General features: G+C 44.4%; 1 protein-coding gene across 2 annotated transcripts; it reads right to left on the reverse strand.

The window, feature by feature from the left end:
* Nucleotides 1-275: 275 nt before the first annotated feature.
* YPEL1 (yippee like 1) lies at nt 276-16,143 on the reverse strand. 2 transcript variants are annotated; one of them, XM_048964135.1, is made up of 5 exons: nt 15,797-16,143; nt 13,010-13,292; nt 6,783-6,826; nt 5,377-5,485; nt 276-4,637 (listed from the first exon to the last, which is right to left on the reverse strand). In XM_048964135.1, the coding sequence occupies exons 2-5, from the start codon at nt 13,124-13,126 to the stop codon at nt 4,548-4,550; spliced, it is 360 nt and encodes a 119-aa protein (XP_048820092.1). In that variant the 5' UTR covers nt 13,127-13,292; nt 15,797-16,143; the 3' UTR covers nt 276-4,547. The 2 variants fall into 2 exon arrangements, with proteins under 2 accessions (XP_048820092.1, XP_048820093.1); XM_048964136.1 differs by lacking the exon at nt 15,797-16,143 and adding an exon at nt 15,021-15,150.
* Between the last annotated feature and the right edge of the window lie 2,008 nt (nt 16,144-18,151).

Consider the following 18,151-nt stretch of genomic DNA (forward strand, 5'->3'; position numbering starts at 1 on the left):
TCATGAGGTTCACGGATTAGCTTTAACTGCGCTGGAGCTCTCAAGTAGGAAAGCATCTTAACTCTGGAAAGATTAGCAAAAGGAAAAAAAACAAAACACACGTTTAGTGACAATCTTACAAGTATGTACTTAATCAGATTCAACCCATGCCCACAAGTTTTTTGAGCTACTAAGAGCACTGGCTTTCATCTCTGGTATTATCAGTGGGGGGAAAAAAAGAAAAAAAACCAAGAACCTAAACCAAAAAAATAAGAGCACAAAAAACAGCAAGCAACTCAACAAAACAATTGAAAGCTTTTATTGTGATACCTCAAGATACAATATAGTGAAACAACAAATGATGTACAGTATTGCTAGGACAAAACAGCAACACAGCCATGTCACCTGTAAAAGAAAGCACTGTAAGGAGTTTGAGGAACAATGAGGCACAGCTCAGCGCCGTCCGATGACTCGTGCTTGAGGGCTGAAACCATTTCCAGCAGTCCTTTTGGAAGGAAGCTCTGCAGCCTCCGCTCCTTTCACAGAAGTGTTCAGACCGCTTGTTGGCTTAACGCGAGTCTAAATGAAGTACAACAGAACGTCCAAAAAGTTTAACAACAATTTGTCAGCTTCTTCCACTCATCTCCATTAGCAAAGAATGGAGATGTCAGACGTTTGGTCTGTGACTCTCCAGGGCGCTGCTGTTGCCATCTGACTGCTGAGATGACGTGCAGAAACAGCTCTGTACAGGCACTGCTCAGAGGAAGCATCACGTGCACCGAGATGGGACACAGCACTGAGGAGCTCCTGCACTCCTGGTACACTGGGAAGAGCTACAGATGAGTTTGGTTTATGGGCACAGCGATGACTTCGTCAGCACTTCTGAGATCAGATCTAAGTTTAAAGAATTTCATCAACTGTATTCCCTCTCTGCTCCTGCAGATTCCCAGAGACTGCAAGCACAAGGGGTGCACTGCTCACACTGACACCTGTAGGCCTTGCTAGTGTGAAGCTAAGACTGAATGACAGCACAGTTGATACAGTTTGTCATTGTACAGCTTGCAACCACCAAAGGAGAAGAGCCATTTGAACTGGCAGATACAATTTAGATGAGTAAATTGCTAAGAGCACGCAGCAATAGTGGTTAGACTGATGGGTTGGCAATCCCTCACTAAGTTCTGCAGCTTAAGTCACAGCAAACTTGCAATTGAACTGAAATTTCCGCCCCTCCTTAATCAAAAAGGTGGTCAGGGGGACCAGAGAGCATTCTGGTGCTCGCAGTCAGTCCTGGAACACCTTTGTTCCAGCCATTATTTTGGACCAAGACTGGAAGCGTGGTCACATCACAGCCATGTGATTAATTACTTTCTGACTGACGCAGCTTGAGCATTTCAGAGGAAGAAAGCTTTCAATACGTGTACATTTCTGCTAGCAAATTCCTATGCATCCCAATGAACATTTCTTCTAAGCCAGCTCATAGTCAGTTCATTTGGTCCAAGAAAGAGCCAGCAAGAGTCAAAGGTTCACAAAAGCTTTTTGTTACAGTTTGTAAAAAACAAAATACAAAATAAATGTTAAGACCAACAATAAAAATAACCAGTACAAGTAACAAAAGTGCTCAAGTTGGAGGGGAAGTAAACTTGCTGAGAGCAAACACATACAAACTTTAAATATAATCTTTAATATATTACAAAAATTGGTTAGAGGGGAAATGCTTTAGTAAAATGTTTTTTCAAGTAAGTTTATTTTTCTGTCAAATGACTGCTGGAGGGTTCAGTGACCAGACTGACCTCTTCACATCAGCCAGCAGCCATCGCTATCTGGATTCTACTTTCACCAAAACCAATAACAAGAACACTCTACATCTTTACCAGGGGAGAAAATAATCATTGACATTGCCCAAGCAACACAAGAAGAAAAATTCACATGTTCTCTCAATAGAATGAATCCAACCGACCGTTACACGGCAGCATGAAATAGCAATTCTGTGTTAGTTCTACTCCTAAGCATCCACTCTTAAAAGACCAAGAAGAACACTGCTTTGTTTGGTTCTCTTAAAAGCCACAAAAGTCACATTTATTTCATTAACTCTTCATGCCAGTAGTGTGAAGCTCTATGTGCTAAAAGCACTCGATCAAGTCTCAACCTTTGGCATCAAAGTTAATTAAGGTTTTGGTGAAAAAGTCCAGTCTAAAATATAAACAATGCACTGAAGAAAGAGGTTGAATTTCTAAATAAGAATCGGACTGTACTACAGACAGGATTAACTAAGAGAGCCAACCCCCGATTTTATAGAGAAAAATCTTTAATACTTTACATACTTCCTCTAATTTCAACTCTCTACTGAAAAGCAGCTATTTTTTGCCTTCAGTCCAGTGTACTTCAGCAAGCCTGCAGCCAGGAAATACAAGAAGCTCAAAGATGCACAAACTTCACATAAGCGTCTTCACAACTACTAACATTACAACTGGACTTTGAAGCCAACGCAAACTTCTGCAGATAGAAGTTTTAGTGCTTCTTTTGTTGTTGTTTTGGCAACAGACATTACAGTGGAGGAAAAAAGTCTCAAGAACTCCAAGTCAAAAACATCAAGAAACAGGCAACACCAAAGTCCATCTTGCATCAAAGACACTGTTACAATTAGACTTTGAAGCCTGACCTCATTTGTGAGCATGAAGTAACAACAAGTAAGCCACAAAATCCAGGCAGATCGAATCACCTCAGGTCTCTGGACTGAAACCCAACAGCTTCAACTACTTCCCTAATTCCTACACTCTTAACTCACAGGTATAGATAGATCATTACAATGTCTTGAATGCAGTTTAGCCAGCCTGCAGAGAATGTTTACACATGGGAGAATTCTCTTCTCACTCCTCTCCACAAGGACTGGAAGGCTGGTTTTGAAGATCTGTATTGCCCCTACCCACTGGCATATTTTTCATGCATGACAAAATTTCTAAAGTGCAGCAGAATTCAGAAAGCCTAGAGATTCCCAAAAACATGACAGCAGCAATGGCACCTCGGACTGAACTGCGCAGGTGCCATATTAGAAATGTTTTTGAAAGAGAACAATTTCGTATTGCAAGGCTTCTGTCTTGTTCAGGTCTTCACGTAGTGTTAAAAGATTTTTTCCCCAAACACGTTGTCCACGAGCATTAGGAGGATTAAAACTCAAACAGTCTTCAGAGACTGCTCAGCTTGAAAACAAAGTCAGCAAATTCACGTAGAGCATTTCTTTAAAAGTTGAGAATGTGCATGCACAAACACCAACATCTAATAGCATACATACACCTTCTAGGAGATTCTCTTGTTAACTTGTTCCAGTTAAGAAATAGTGGGAGATCAAAAGAGAGGGTAAGTTCCATATAAATTTTTATTATAAAAGTGTTCCTGGGGATGATTCAGCCAGCAAACCAAGAAACCCCTTCCCCCCGCCCTCAAATTTTAAAAACTACCTTGTTAATTTGTTTTATGAAAAAATGAGTCCAACCCCCCTTCCCTCCTTTTACCGCCTCTTTCTACATGCACTAATTTTCATCTCATAGGCTCTGACCATTTCACATAAAAATAAATATTTTTGTTCAAACGTAGCAGAAGAATACTCCAACGAGTTTCCTTGATATCAACCTCTTTGTCCAGTGCATTAGGACTACACAGTTACATGGAACCAGCCACAGAACTCTATCAATGCACAAGTCCCTGTTACTGGCAAAGGTACAGTACCAATTTTTTTTAATACACCAACTAATCTTTTCCCAAAATAGAAGATGCATATATTTTTCTGTTTTTTTATCTTGCAAGCTACACTTTATAAACTTCCTATCCTGGGAACTCCTCAGGGGATGTGCTGGTCTGAGTTGAACACGTTCTACAGCATTATTGATTTAAAATCCTTCTAAGGTATTTCATTAAGGTACCAAACCTCTACTACTCATCCTAACAACTGAAGATCTGCTCATTTCAGTCAGTGCAACTGAAATACTCTTAAACTGAGCACTGCACCTGTAACCAACCCACCTACAAGATGTACTCAGGTTGTGGTACGCTCAAATTTTAAAAGGAAGTTAGTAACTACAATACTGCACCCCCTGCGCTGCCAATACATCAGAAATTGCTACATATAAGAAATTTGCACCCCATCCCATACATTCTTTCAGACATCTCAGATACAGAAGTTCTATAGGATCGGAGTGTAGGTGTTTAGGCAAGGAGCATGCACAGCAGAAGGTAGCATTAAAGGCATAGGTCAAAGACAGATGCTAGCCAGTAAAATCCATTTTCAATTAGTGAACTGTTTCTTGTTTGAGAGAGTTTAGAAAAAGGTCATCCAAAATGTTCCAAAACAACTGTTCACACAATAATACACGTACAAAAAAGGGGAACTTACACAAGGAGAAAAGGCAAACATGGCCTGAAATAGCCACTTACACTACACTACTCATCTGTGAGGTTTCAGAGTTCAGTGATACTCTCAGGGCCACTCTAGCCAAGCTCTTCCTTTACTTTGCATTAGTCTTTGTAAAACATCCCACAGAGTATTGTCCAAACAGAAGGAAAAAGGTTATGATTCACTCCCAGCCATTGTCTTTTATCATGTGGGCAAGTTCAATGATGAATTTTCCTTCTTTGTATTTCTGACTACTCTCAAAAGCATGTTCCTAGACAGGAAGAAAAAAAATGAAATCAAGATACTGAAATAAGTTGGGGAAATACAGCATTTAAACATCAAATTTGCATTAAAAACACAAGTTAGATAAACAACTTCAAAAACTGAAGATGCTAATGCAAGTTTTTTTCCTCTGTATTTATTCTCTCCTTCCTGTGTGAACTACAAGTTTTCCAAATGGTGACTTGTTCTTGTTTTGCATTTATTTCTAGGCATATCCTTACCTCTACATCTTAAGGTCACAGCGTGAGGTTAATATTAGATATCAGAAAATACATTTCATTAGAATCCTACTTACAACATCCATGATCTAACATTCCCAGTGTTTTCTGTGTTACAGAACGTTCCAAAGCCAGAATCAAGTTCATGTTACTTGTGAGCAACAAAAAAAAGTTTGCTACCATTATCACATCAGATGTTTCTGCTGTATGAACCGACTTTTGAAATCAAGACCATTAAGACCCATTTTGTCAATTTCTTCCATCTGTTTTAGAATACACTGTAACACTGGAAAAAAGCTATTACAGCAGTATTGCATAGCTGTAATAACACCAATACCTCATGCTAGTTTTGCTGTCATCCAAATAGTCATCTGTTGCAGCATTCCAGTAGATGTAAGGAAGCAAAACTATGTTTTTGTCAGCTGTATGTGACAAGTAACATCAACTAAATATCTAGGCTGCTCAAGTACTTGTGTTTGAACCGAGCAAAGCCAGAAATACATTGCTTACGTATTTCCATCCAAGAGTGGTTTTACAGTTTTCACAATAGATATCTGCCACAGCATGTAAACCTGTCAGAAGAACTCTCTCCTCTGCTGGACCACAGCCCACATTTACCCTGGGAAGAAAAAAAAATAGAAAGGACTCAGTATTAACTGCAGAAGAGCACTTTTCTTATCTGCCACTCCCCTTTTCTTAAGAAGACAAAAACAACGTTTGAGTTCTTATTTCTGTTTTTGAAGTTATTTGCCCCAACATCACACTGCCAGTTATGCCCACTTACGCCCATCAGCTACATGCTAAATAGCAAAACCTTTTAAGAACAGAGCAGAAAGCACTAACTGAAGACCCCTCCAATTTTGTGCTTTTCTTCAGAAAAGAGCGTGTGACCTTGGCTCTGATGGTCTGCATCAGTGCATCAGCACCAGTATCAGAATTGAGAACAAACTCCAAAACAGCAGCAAGGAAAAAGGCTCAAAATCTCCTTTTGCTCCACAGAGCAGCAGACTGAGTCACGATGAACAGACAGAACTACAAAAACAAATTATCCCATGAAGTACTGCATCAGAATACTTCTTCATGAACACGAGTCTGTGCAGAAAAGATTGGGCAAGACTAAACCAAGTTTTTAGATATTATAAAAGGACCAAACGTTGCCAATTTTGCTGTTCTATTGTCAGAGTCACAGTCTGAAGTCTTCGCTAAACAGCTACAAATAAGGAGTTTGCAGTTAGGGTTCCATTATCTTGACCTAAAATACACCAAGACATTTAATTGCATTTCTTTTTCCAAAAATGCTGCAACATAATCAGCTGCTATAAAAATAAAGACAAAAATTCCATCTGTTGTACTATAAACTCAAAATACATCCATTAGCAAATTCAAAGAACTCCCCCTTATCTTATGATAAGGGCACATCCTAAAAGTGCCAAATTGCAGATACCTTTGGCCTCTAGCAGGTCTGCAATATTCAAGGTCACTTACAATGTACAAAGTACTGGAACATTAACCTGTAAATGCATCTATCACAGGAGACAGAAAATGTTAGACAGCAAAGTCATCCAAAGTAAAATCACAGTCGTGCAAGACTTTTTGATTTCTGGGTTATCTCAGAATGGCAACTTTTGTTCAATATGCTACCCTTACTTACACAAAAGGAACTTCTCCTTAACTCTGCTCTCTAAACTCTCAGCCATTAGCAGGACTACTTGAACTGTAAGAAATTAATATCTGCATTGGAGTGTTCATCAGCTCAGTGGCTCTTTAATAACCATTGCCAGTGAGTAAAGAAAGCTTCTAAAAAGAACAGGACAAAGTGAACTTAGGCAAATTGCTATTGTTTTCTGCTTATGAAGCATACAAAAAAAAAAAATACTGTCTGTAGGTAGTGTGCATAACTGTAACAGCATACTTACACAGAATTAAAGAGGTAGGCTCGTCCCTGGCTTCCCTGGAAGGACTGTATTTAAAAGAGACAACATTGGGTTTGTTAAAGAAAAATCAGTAATACTGAGCTGCATTTAAAAAAAACAAACAAAAAAAAAACCTTCCCCCTCTTCCCCCTCCCCCCCCAGTTTTCTTCACCCATCTTAGTATATCAGAGAAAGTTAATCATTTTGCCCACGTTTGTTCTGAAATGCTTCAAAAATCCTTGAAGTGCTGGTATTGAAGATCAAACACCAACTCTTCTGAAAGCCATGGTACAGCAACATGGGAACTTCTTGGAAACAAAAGCTACTTTAAGAATTGGATTGTAGTAACAGAAAGCAAAAACCATAGGCAGAATGTCCATCCTGCAATGGATGCCTCTGACACTTATTCACAGTGACACGACCAGAAGGCATCTGACATCAAACCAGATGATATTGTGCTAATTTAATGATTAGCAACACGCCAGCAACTGTCACATCTTGACTGCAAACTCAGAATGGTGCACAAAAAAGCGCAGAAGGGAAAACGGTACATAGAAGAGCTCAGTGTTCAGCTGAAGCCACACTGCATACAGCACCAAAGGAAACCACCACTGTGATTGCTGTATGCAGCACCAGCAGCAGTGCAGCTACATGCAGACTTCAGCTACCCATAAAATCTCCCTTTAAAATGAGAAATTCTACCGAGCAGCTTACAGTGCTAATATTTAACTAGTTAAAAGTCAAGGAAATCTCAATTATTTAGAAAATTGATTTTTTTTAATTTGATCACAGCAAAGATGAGAGAAAAGGTACACTGCCCAATACCCAGAACTGCAAGTCTGGCTTTTTGAAAAGTAAGGGGGAAAAAAAAAAAAAAGTTTAATGCCATGCAGTGAAAGGTAAAACTTGAGGTACGACTGACCCTGAAAAGAGAGACTGCTGAGGACAGCCTGAGCAGCTCTGCCAGAAAGTAATCCTGACACCTCCATTAAGAGCAAAACACAGCACCGCCCCCGAGATGCTTAAAACTTCAAACTGGAGGAATGGTGCAGATCCTGCAGTCTGTGGCTTCCACAGAATAAGCAGCACTCAAGTTTAGAGCCGTGTCCCACAATCAGTGCGGAAACAAAGCATGCTTACTGCAGATGAAAACAGAATCTATTGCCATATATGCTATTAAAAAAGCTTTGCTAACAAAGGAGGAACCATTCTGAGTCAGCTTCAAGACTAGTCAGAAAAAACTGCAGTTGAGCAATCACAATTTTCTTATAAAGCAAACAAAATGCTTTGAAGGCCCTCCTAACCATAAAGAATTAAACCTGCACTACAACCTAGAATCACAGCACTTCCTTGTTTCACACATCTGAAATTAAAGAAACTTTCAGAACCTTTTTGTAACAGCTTTCAGTGTTTGTTTCCTAATTGCATTTCACTCCTTAAGCTGAAGGACAACTACACACTCAACGATGACCATTATTTTTCCTCGTTACAACACTGTACAAATTCAGCTGCTAGGAAGTTGCAGCTATTTCTCCTTCCTTTATATGCATTGTTGTTTTTTAATTACAATTCAAAATGTTCTCCAGATTACACCAGGATCAAACGCACCCCCCAGTCAAATGAGCCGCGCTCTTTGCCTCCTGCAGCACAGTAACTTGCCCCTGTTTACATGCATGCAGTTGGTGTGCATGAAATTGCACATTGATTTTTTTTTTGGCTGGTCCTACAGAATCACACCTTAAACTACACATACCATCCTCAAAGGCCCCAGCTAGCTGCTAAAGAAAAGAAAAAAGGCTCCAGAACAAATTAACAGCCAAGAGACCTTTCGTACTGTTTTTCTGCCAAGTTTGTGTTTAGTCTTGACTTGGTGTGACTTAGCATCACCTAATAAACACTCTCCTGACCCTGCATTTCTCAAAATGAAACGGAGGACAGCAGTAACATGCCAGCAATAGCAGAAAAGCAGCCCTTCCCCTCTTCTTCCATATACTGCACAAAATTCTAATCAAGAAAAATACAAACTGCGACGTTAGAAGTGTTTTGTTCTTTTATTCTGATATATTTTTCAAAATATTTTTCAATTTTTTTTATTATTTTTTTTTACTCTGAACACACCATACTCTTCTAGGCTTTTTCCCTTCTCTCAGAAACAGCCATTTCTAATTTTCTGGATGATGCATTTTTCTGAAGGAAGACAAAACAGAACTTTTCCCCATGATAGCAGTTCTGGAAAAGAAAAGCCCATCCTGAGAAATTCCTCCATTTCCTCCTTCTCTTGGTCTCCTGTTAGCAGAGTCTGGGTGATGGACTGATACCATCTTTCTCACCTGCATACACGATTAGAGCCTAAATTCAGTATTTACATGCCATACAACTGTTTTGCTGTCCAGCCAGAAGAGTGAGTTACTCCATCTTCACATCAGTAGGAGATGACTTGGAACAACCTGTGACAGCTTGCTTTGCTGTGTTCTCAAATACAAAACTTGGGTATGATCAATTCACAGCAGTCTCCCCTTAAAATCAGTGTCCTACCACAAGATCAACGTGCCCCTGAGCATTCAGTGCTCTGCAATCCATCCATGCAGAACTTCTATACACTGACTGAAGTAAAAGCACTGGAAAGATGTAAGTCTTTAAACTCCTGGGCCCTGTCCTTTTTCTAATCCAGTTCTCCATTTGTCAGAGCTGAGCTGTCACACTTTTCTGTTCACATGGATAGCTAAGGAGTTTGTTTTTACTGAAAGCTGTATTCAAACAGCACAAAAATGCACACATCTGTCACATAACACACACTTGACCAGACAGTATTGATGAACAAATAGGGCTCCCATCCACTAATGGGCATAAGAAAGGTTTATGATCAGAATTCTACCTCTTGCTGCATCCTGTCAGTAGGCACAGCTCACAGTGGCAGCTGAACTGCTTGCTAAGCTTGTAACCTGGCTAAAAAGAGAGTATTTTGCACAAACAGACTGATTTTATTCTGCACAAACATTTGCTTTTACCAGCATCAAGTTTCTCACACTCGACACTGTACAGTTCATACTGATACAAAAGGTAAGAGGCTGACAGGTTAAGCTCCTCATGTCAGCTCCTCCAAGCAAACGGAAGAGAAGGGAGCACCTTAAATGGCAGTGCAAGGACTGGCAGGCACAACTGTTCCAGCCAGGCTCCAGACAAACCGATTTTCTGCAGAGCAAACATCACCTATGCAAATGCAGACTTCAAAATACCTCTTCAGCACTTCCTGGACTACTACACAAATCCTAACAAAGCAGAATGCCCTATTAGAACTGTCATTATCCTGAGTATGCGCCTCACCCAGGAGAGGTGAATTAGAAGACAGCAGCAGGTGTGATCAGCTGTCACCAATAAGAACTCAGAGCAATCACAGTTGTTACTTACAAGCTGGGCAATTTACCAGTTTAACCAAAATTCTCATTTAAAACAAATCTGCTTTGCATCTGGCTTTTGATGGTCCTCAATTAGTAGCACAGCATTGATTTAATGAGTTGCTCCCTCCCTAGAAAATCTACATGTCTAGTTCTACAGGGCTGCAAGAGCATTAACCTTCTATTTCAGCTAAGCTGGAAGTATCTACAATGCCTGATATCATAAGAAAAACTGTGCTTAGGAACTACACTAAGGTCAACTGTAGCAACTGTTTGGTATTATGACTTTTTTCAGTCATTTAACACAACTGTTATCAATTCATTTTGTAGTCAAGAAGGTTTAGAAATGTTTTGCTTACACACTAGTACATACCTGCAGAAATAGGTACAAGCTATGCTTCTAAGTTAAACAATAATTAGCTCCAACAGCACGATTAGCTGCTTCACCCAGAAGAAAAGGAACTACCAGTTAAACAGAACATGCATTTATTGCTCTCAGGCATACCTACGAGCGTGGGTGGGGGAAGGGAAGCTACTAAAAAGCTCATAATGTAATTAATCATTCCTTGCAGACAGGATTAGATTAGATGCTTCACTGAAAATACCTAAACTGCTACCTTAACGTGTATTAAAAGGCATCAGCATAAGCCAGTGCGAATGGCATGAGCAGTGCCTTCCTTAAGCAAAGCTTGCAAGCTAACCATAACACTGGAAAAAAAAGAAACTAAAGGACAGCAAGGAGTTTTGTTTGTGCCTCATTTGGAAGGGCTTCCTTTCATTTGCTGGATCTCACATCACAAGTGAAGACAGACCCTCCATTACTATATTAAACATACACCCAAGTCAAATAATTATTACTCAGTAATAAAAACAGCATCGTTGGCACACATCAGAAACGTGCAAGTGCTCTGATACCTGAACAGTACCGGGCACTACAGACTGCAGGGCTCTTTTTCCACTTTGGGATTTTAAAAGAAAATGATGCAACATAAGACACAGATTAAACAATTATCAAGGCAGAAAAGAAACTTGCTCCATTTACTATTTCTCTCAGATCATCTCTCAGATCCATCTCCGCAATACTGCAGATAAGACAGTGCTTTCAGCTACTTGCCAGGCAAGACCTGAATGATTGCATGACACTGTGATGTTAAAGAAACCAGGATTAAATTAGAATCCTCATCCAAAACTTCCCGGATCTATCAGAGCAACTTTTTAGAACCATCTCCACGTGCTTTTCACTTCAAGTTCTAAATATTTGAAGTTATTTTTAGAGCTGTAACATCAGGACGTTTGTTACTCAGCATTCTCCTGACCCAGGCTCTCAAGCCACTGGAGGCAGCCAGTGTGTGCAGTAACTGCAGCAATTCGGTCAGCATACAAAATCCTGAAGTCCTCTGAAAGAAGAGCTTCCTATTAAACGTGTTTAGAAATACATTCAGAAGATGAATCTATATCTTAAGAGATACAGCTAGCAAAGCGGATTCTTCCTGTATGCATCTGAAATTCAATAATGCAACCCCTCCCTACTGTTTGTCGGTGAAGAATGAAGCTTGTAGGTTAGACTCAAGGCAAGACAGAAACAAGTGGAATTCAAACATTCATGTTACTATCTGCAAATTCCCCATGTTTTCACTGATCCTAAAAAGAAATAAGAACAATCACTGTGGAAAAAACTATGAACCTTCTCCCATTTCATAGTTTCCTCATTCTATTTAAGACAAGGAGCCAGCTCACTGTTCCTTATTCAAGAAGTTAAATTCACAGTTCTATGCCTCATACATGTACTAAATTGAGGGAAGTAATTGCTTAGGAGACTAAAACAAAGGCGGAGCAGAAGAGTAAGCAACATAGCAGTCCAAAACAGTCACCAATTACTATGAGTCAAAAAGTTGTCCTGATATGTAAGTGAAGATTGAAAGTATTACTAACACAAAAGACAACGGAGAAAGTACTTTGTGATAACAATCCAAGGGTGAGTGCACAAGCACACTTTCCTCCCACCCAAAGAAAACCTCAGCTGAAGGGGCAGCTCACTCCCATCTCTTTAGCAGTACCAGACTGCTGCTGCTAAAAACAGGCAGAGAAAGTCAGTTACAAAGGTACTAAAAATTTTATTCTGCAAAAGAACTATACAAAAAGCACTAATATGAAGATGTCTGAAGAGCAGCTGTTTCCTCCAGATACCACTAAGAGCAAATCCATCAAACTTATTTTGAAGCAAAAAACAAACCAGTCCCTTAGGTATTTTCCCCAAACTTCAGGTTTTCCTATGCATTCTGTACATTACAAATCGTGGTCTCTCCCAGCAACAGGTGAAGGACAGGCCGAGCCCATTTCAACAATTCACATATCTTCCAAGTTTAGACAGTCAAATGTTCTGAACATATCATTAATTGTATTCTTTAGGGACTGGTATAGAGCAGAAAGTGTTTACAGATGACATAACAAGTGGAACATTCTGGATACAGCAAGTTTTGTGACCATGGGTCAAATAACCTTTACCTGGAATAACCAGAACATTTCCCTCCTGAAATCCATGCTTTCTTCCAGTAGTTCTCCTTAGACTTCTGAAATACAACATCTCACAGGTAATACCTACCTGACAGCAGATGGAGGCTGCAAGTATGAGAATATGTCACTAAGTGACATATATCTAAGTTCCCAGAACGTATCTAGTCCTCAGTACACAACACCTATGACCCAGGAGTGAACCCAGGAAAGATGCTTTGAAGCGTGCACTGAATTTGCATCCCTTATCTACTGGGAGCCTTGACACAAGGGGATCCAATTTGCTTGAGAAATTATTTGTGAAGCCTGTAAACAACCACTTGCCTTGGAGATCAATTCATCGTGATTGGCCAGGTGGGCTCTGCAGTGGATGCAGCTGTAGGTTCGATGACAGTTCGGCAGGTAAGCCTGGAACGTTTTTGATTTTGTCATTTTCACCATTTCTGCTGGTGGCTCCTCACTCAGCTCAGGGCTGGCACTTGAAGAATTACAACTTTGCTGAACTCGCTGACAAAAGAAACACTGGAATATGCAAGCAAAAGCCGTTGTTGTTCTGGAGTGTGTGTGGCACTTTCCACACAAATGACAGAAGAGAAACAGTCACAACCTGTAGGCGAAAAGAGCAGAAAGTTACCAGCTTTACAGAGGCACAGTAAGCTTGTTGCTCAACAATACTAGGCACTAAACTAAGGATTATTTAAGAGCAAATGTCTGGCTGTGCTACAGTCATCTTCTTTCAGGGAAGCTGTTCAACTCAAGTTCAATTTAACAGAGCAACAAGCAGCTTCTGTTCCACCAGTGGCTTCTACTCCACCCCATTTCCAGTGAAGGAGATACAAATGTAGAAATACTTTCTATAACACATCATGTATGCTCCAATAAATGCATGCAGCAGTTACATACAACAACAAAGCAGGGGACCAGAAAATCATTTATCTAAGTCAGCAGCGGGCTCCAACAGAACAAGTGACGAGGTATCCTGGAAAACTCTCGCTACGACCAGCAATAAACAAACAGCAGACACCTGCAGGAGCCCTGCTGCACCTCCTCCGGCTGCTGCCACCCTTGCCAAGAGCTGTGCATCCTCCCCACCCCTGTGCAGAATGTGCCTTTAGACAGAGTCCTTTTTGACAACTGCCCTGACATTATTAATGGTTACTACTGAAGCCATTCAGAGGGTAAAAGCTGAACTCAAAGAATATATGCAACTGCTTTCTTAAGCCTTGGTGTACCTTTAAGAAAAATTACACACATAAACAGAAGGCCAGGCCTTCCTGCTGTGCTGGAAACCCTTTTAAAGCCTGCCTGGAAATCACAGATTCTAAATATTCATAACATCCACTGATCTGCCAGAGGGCATCAGCCAGCACGCAATGTGTGTCAGGCTAATGAGTAACCCAAACACGAACACAGCACAGCACTTATGTCACCAGCTATCAGGTGACTGGCAGAGTAGGTCAATAGCACAGGCACAGCAATGAAAGTGGCATGGAGAATTTACAGCATTGACGCAGCTGTTGAAATGGGCACACAAAACACTTATCAGCTGTGAACTGCGCACAGTGCAGAGTTAACCACTATTCCAGCACTGCTAGCACAAAGAAAAATAACAAAAGCCACAAATTAGGAACTGTTTATAGGAAGCTGTCACTGCGCTTCTAAAGAAGTCCTGAGAAAGTGACCCATACAGTAGGCTCAGCACACAAGAGCTACAGCCAAAGTTAAGGCAGCAAGAGATGACTCTCCACAACAACCAGAGGACTAAGAAGCCTTCTTAAAAAAGGCAATGGTAAAGACAGAGATAAAGCTACAGGAACGGACACATAGGAGAACACGTGCAGTGCACAAACACAGAGCAACGGGAACAAACCACCTTCCAAAGCACGAATCCGCAGGTCAGAAGGACAGCCATCAAAATGTTAAGGGATACAACAACAGGTTTGAGACATTCACCCAGTCAGCACAAAGGGCAGATCTTAATTATTAATTAAGGAATTTAAAGAAATATGGCTTTATCTTGGGAGAACAGGCATCCAATTAGAACTGCAATGGAAAGACCGCTGCACAGCACGTGCAGACAACAGCTGGCTTCTGTAGGACAGCAGGCACTGCCCTGACAGCAGGACAGCGACAGAACACAGCGCTGGGAGCTGAGTGAAGCCCCCCTGGATTCCCTCCCTGAATTCCGGTCGCACTCAGCCCAGTTTCCATGACAACATTAGGCAGAGATGCTGTTTAGCCGCACAGAAAAGGAACAAAATCAGGCAGGGTTTCAGGACGACAGACGCCACACGCAATGATATTTTTGACTCAGACTCTTCAGATCAGCACACACCGTGAGTCCAGCGCCTGCAGAAGTTCAGCCAGCAAAACAAAGACTTTCGAGTAGGGCGTTCTGAAGAACGCTTCCAGTCCGCGGTTCGGAAGGCAAAGGCGGGGACTCGCGGCGCCCCCAGCAGCCCTCCCACCCGGCGCGGGGCGCCCCGCCGCCTCGGCCCCGCCCCGTGACGTCACGCGGGGCGTGGTCTGTGGGCCCGGGGGCGGGGCCGGGCCGTCCCGCGCGGCTCCCGGATGTGTAAACAAACACCCGCGAGCGTGGCGGGGGGGCGGCGGCGCGGGGAGGCGAGGGCGCAAAGCCCGCCGAGATGCTGACGTTCCTCGGCGGCCCGCGCCGGGCTAAAAAGAGCGCTACCAAATCGCCGCCGTCCGGAAACCGACTGCAAGGAAACGGCGCAACGGAGACGGCTCTCGGCGAGGCAGAGCAGCTCCGGCTGCCAGACTCCCCCCGCCCCGAGGATGACGGCCCCGACAAGCTCCGTCCCGGCCACGGGCGGCCCCGCACCAGCGCCGCTTCGCCCCCCGTTATGTAAAGTGCCGCCCCGCAGCGGGAGCCGCGGGCGAGCGGCGCTGCCGTCACTTCCAGGCGCTATAAATAGCGCCGCGCCGCCTCCTCCCGTCCGAGCGGCCCCGGCGGCCCCCGCCCCGCGCGCACTAACCGCCGTTCCCCCCGACCCCCCCCCCCCGCTTTAGTTGCTCCCCACGCGCCGCGGCCCCGGCCGTTTCCCACCCCCCCAACCGCAGCCCTCGGCCCCGCCGCCGCCGAGCACTCACCGGCTCCGCTCCTGGCGCAGCACCGCCGCGGGCCGCGCTCCCGTAGCGGCACTGAGATGCGGACGCCACGCGGCGGACGCCGAGGGGCCCGCACCGGCCCCTCCCGCCCGGCCCGCAGCGAGGGGCAGCGAAAACAAAGGGCTGCGTGCGCGCGTGGCGGCGGCCGGGGGTCATAAGCCGGGCCGGGGGCTCGGCGCGCGTCTCCCCGCCTGAGAGCCGCGGGCCGGCCGAGGCATCCTGAGAGCCGCGCTGTGCTGCGCACCGCTCCGCGCCGCCGCCTTTGTTTTGTTTTCCCCCGGCTCGGGGGCGCTGCGGCCGTTAAACGCGCTCCCACCGCCGCCGGCAGCCAATCAGCGTGCGCGCGCGCGCGCCCTCGCTCTCCGGCCCGCCCCCCTGGGGCTCCGGAGGGGGTGGGGGGGATCCGGCGCGGCTCCGCCCCCTTCGCCGTTCTCCACAAAGCCGAGGGGCGGGGCGAGCGCCCCCACGGCCCCGCCCTCTTTGCTCCTCCTCCGCGGGTCGCTGGGCGCGTGCCGCCGGCGCCTCCGCCCCTGCCCCCGCCTCGGGCGCGAGGCGAGGTGAAGCGGGAGCGGCGCGGCGCGCGCCGGGCGCGGGCGGCCCCTGAGGGACCGCGGGGTGCGGCGGTGCGACGGCGGGAACGGAGTGTGCGTACCGCACCGCACCGCCGAGGGGTCGGAACCGCCTCTGTCAGCTCTGTGGGTGTTACAGAGACAGGAGAGTGAAGGCGGTGCAACGAGGCGAGGTAGCGCAAGCCTTCGTTCCTCTCCTGGGGCTTTGTGTCTCAGTTCCGATGACAGTAGGCAAAGCTCCGGGAGATGACAAGTGCGCGGGCTGTGGGGGTAAAAACACGGCGGTGAGGGCTAAGCGCGCCAAGCCGCCGCTGCGCAGGTCGTGCCCGCGGCATCCAGCCGCGCCTCCCGCCCGCAGCACCGCCAGCGCTTCCTGCCTGCCTTCTCTCCCTGCCTCCCCACCCTCAGCTCTCCCTCTTCCAAGTTGTAACCGGTTTTTTGGTACTTCGCAGAATATTAAACAACTAGGATCCGTTGCAGTTCAGTTAGTGGCTATATCAACACCTGCAAACCTACGTAACTCCCATGTTATACTTTGGTTGCTGTTACGTGCTTTTCCCTTAAGTCAAATTAATGGTCATTCTTGTTGCACAGTGAAAATGAAATGCGTATTGGTGGAACGGCGTGGGGCACACACCTGTGAAAGCACTTCCAGGTACAATTTGCCCATCCATGGCAGCTCCGAGCTGGCAGCTGAAGTCCTGCAAGAAGCAGATGGGTGAGAAGTGACCCGACTTCCCCTCAGAGTGCACCACGGCAGGCTTCGTGTGCCTGCTGCCTCCAGTGAGTTAGATGAGGTGTGTGGTAAAGGCGTACGATGAAGGCGTGCAACACAATAATGGCTGGAATGGAGAGAGAGCAGGGAAACAGCAGAACTGAGCAGAGAAAACACATCAAATCAGATGTAGTGCAGAAACAACAAAAATCTTGATCTGTGTGTTGATCAACAGCTTCAGCCAGCTGAAGGTTAGAAATATTTTTAACTTGCACTTCATTTTGAGGGGCCTGTTACTGTTCTCCCTTAACAAGACTCGTTTATTTGCCCGTTCTTTCCCTAGTCAAAGGGTACATGACCAGTTGTGTAGTTGTTGTTGTGACCTGTGCCACATCCACCCAGCCAGGTGCCATGCAATTGAAAAATACTGAAAAATACCACTATGTATATATACACTGCAGAAGTTATTGCTTCAGCCTTTGAATAATAGTTAATATTTATATTGCAATGTACAGGTTCTGGGTACCATGCCACAGTACATTTCTCATAGTTCCAAATGTTATTCTCTTTGTGGATTAGGAGTGAGAAATATTAAGCGATGAGCAGAAGATCACAATAAAAACAACACTGATTTCCACGGGTGTTCAATCAATAGGTGTACAAAGGCTAGACTTAGTAAGATATCACGATGGAAAGCCAATCAAAAATGGAAATGCTCACAGGTGTTTTAGACTCACAGTAAGCTCCACAAGGAGTGATCTCCAAAGAAAGAGAAAGAGATCTTTCCTCAGTGGCAGTAGCACTTAAATGGGACGTAGGAGAGGTGCAGCCAGGTTCCACCCCTTCCAGCAGCACAGCTGAATTGCCTTCATCTCTGCTCCCACGGCTGACTCAGTGCTTCCTCAGGTGGTCAATCAGAGGTTCAGGCCGTGGTCAACAGCTCCGTACATCAGGCGTCCTGCCCACCCCACATCTGTGCCTGCCCACATCAACCACAACTGTCACTGGTCTGCTGAAACTGGTGCCAAGCTCCCCTGGTAACACAGCCCTCCC

The sequence above is a fragment of the Lagopus muta genome, chromosome 17 (genome assembly GCF_023343835.1).
Source record: "Lagopus muta isolate bLagMut1 chromosome 17, bLagMut1 primary, whole genome shotgun sequence".
Taxonomy (NCBI): Eukaryota; Metazoa; Chordata; class Aves; order Galliformes; family Phasianidae; genus Lagopus; species Lagopus muta.

Bases quoted from the DNA above. Each gene is read 5' to 3' on its own strand.
- YPEL1 (XM_048964135.1), bottom strand. From the start codon at position 13,126: ATGGTGAAAATGACAAAATCAAAAACGTTCCAGGCTTACCTGCCGAAC. The intron at 6,827-13,009 runs GCAAGTGGTTGT...TTTTAAATACAG, and splicing joins ACGATGAATTGATCTCCAAG to TCCTTCCAGGGAAGCCAGGG. The intron at 5,486-6,782 runs GTAAGTATGCTG...TTTTCTTCCCAG, and splicing joins GCCTACCTCTTTAATTCTGT to GGTAAATGTGGGCTGTGGTC.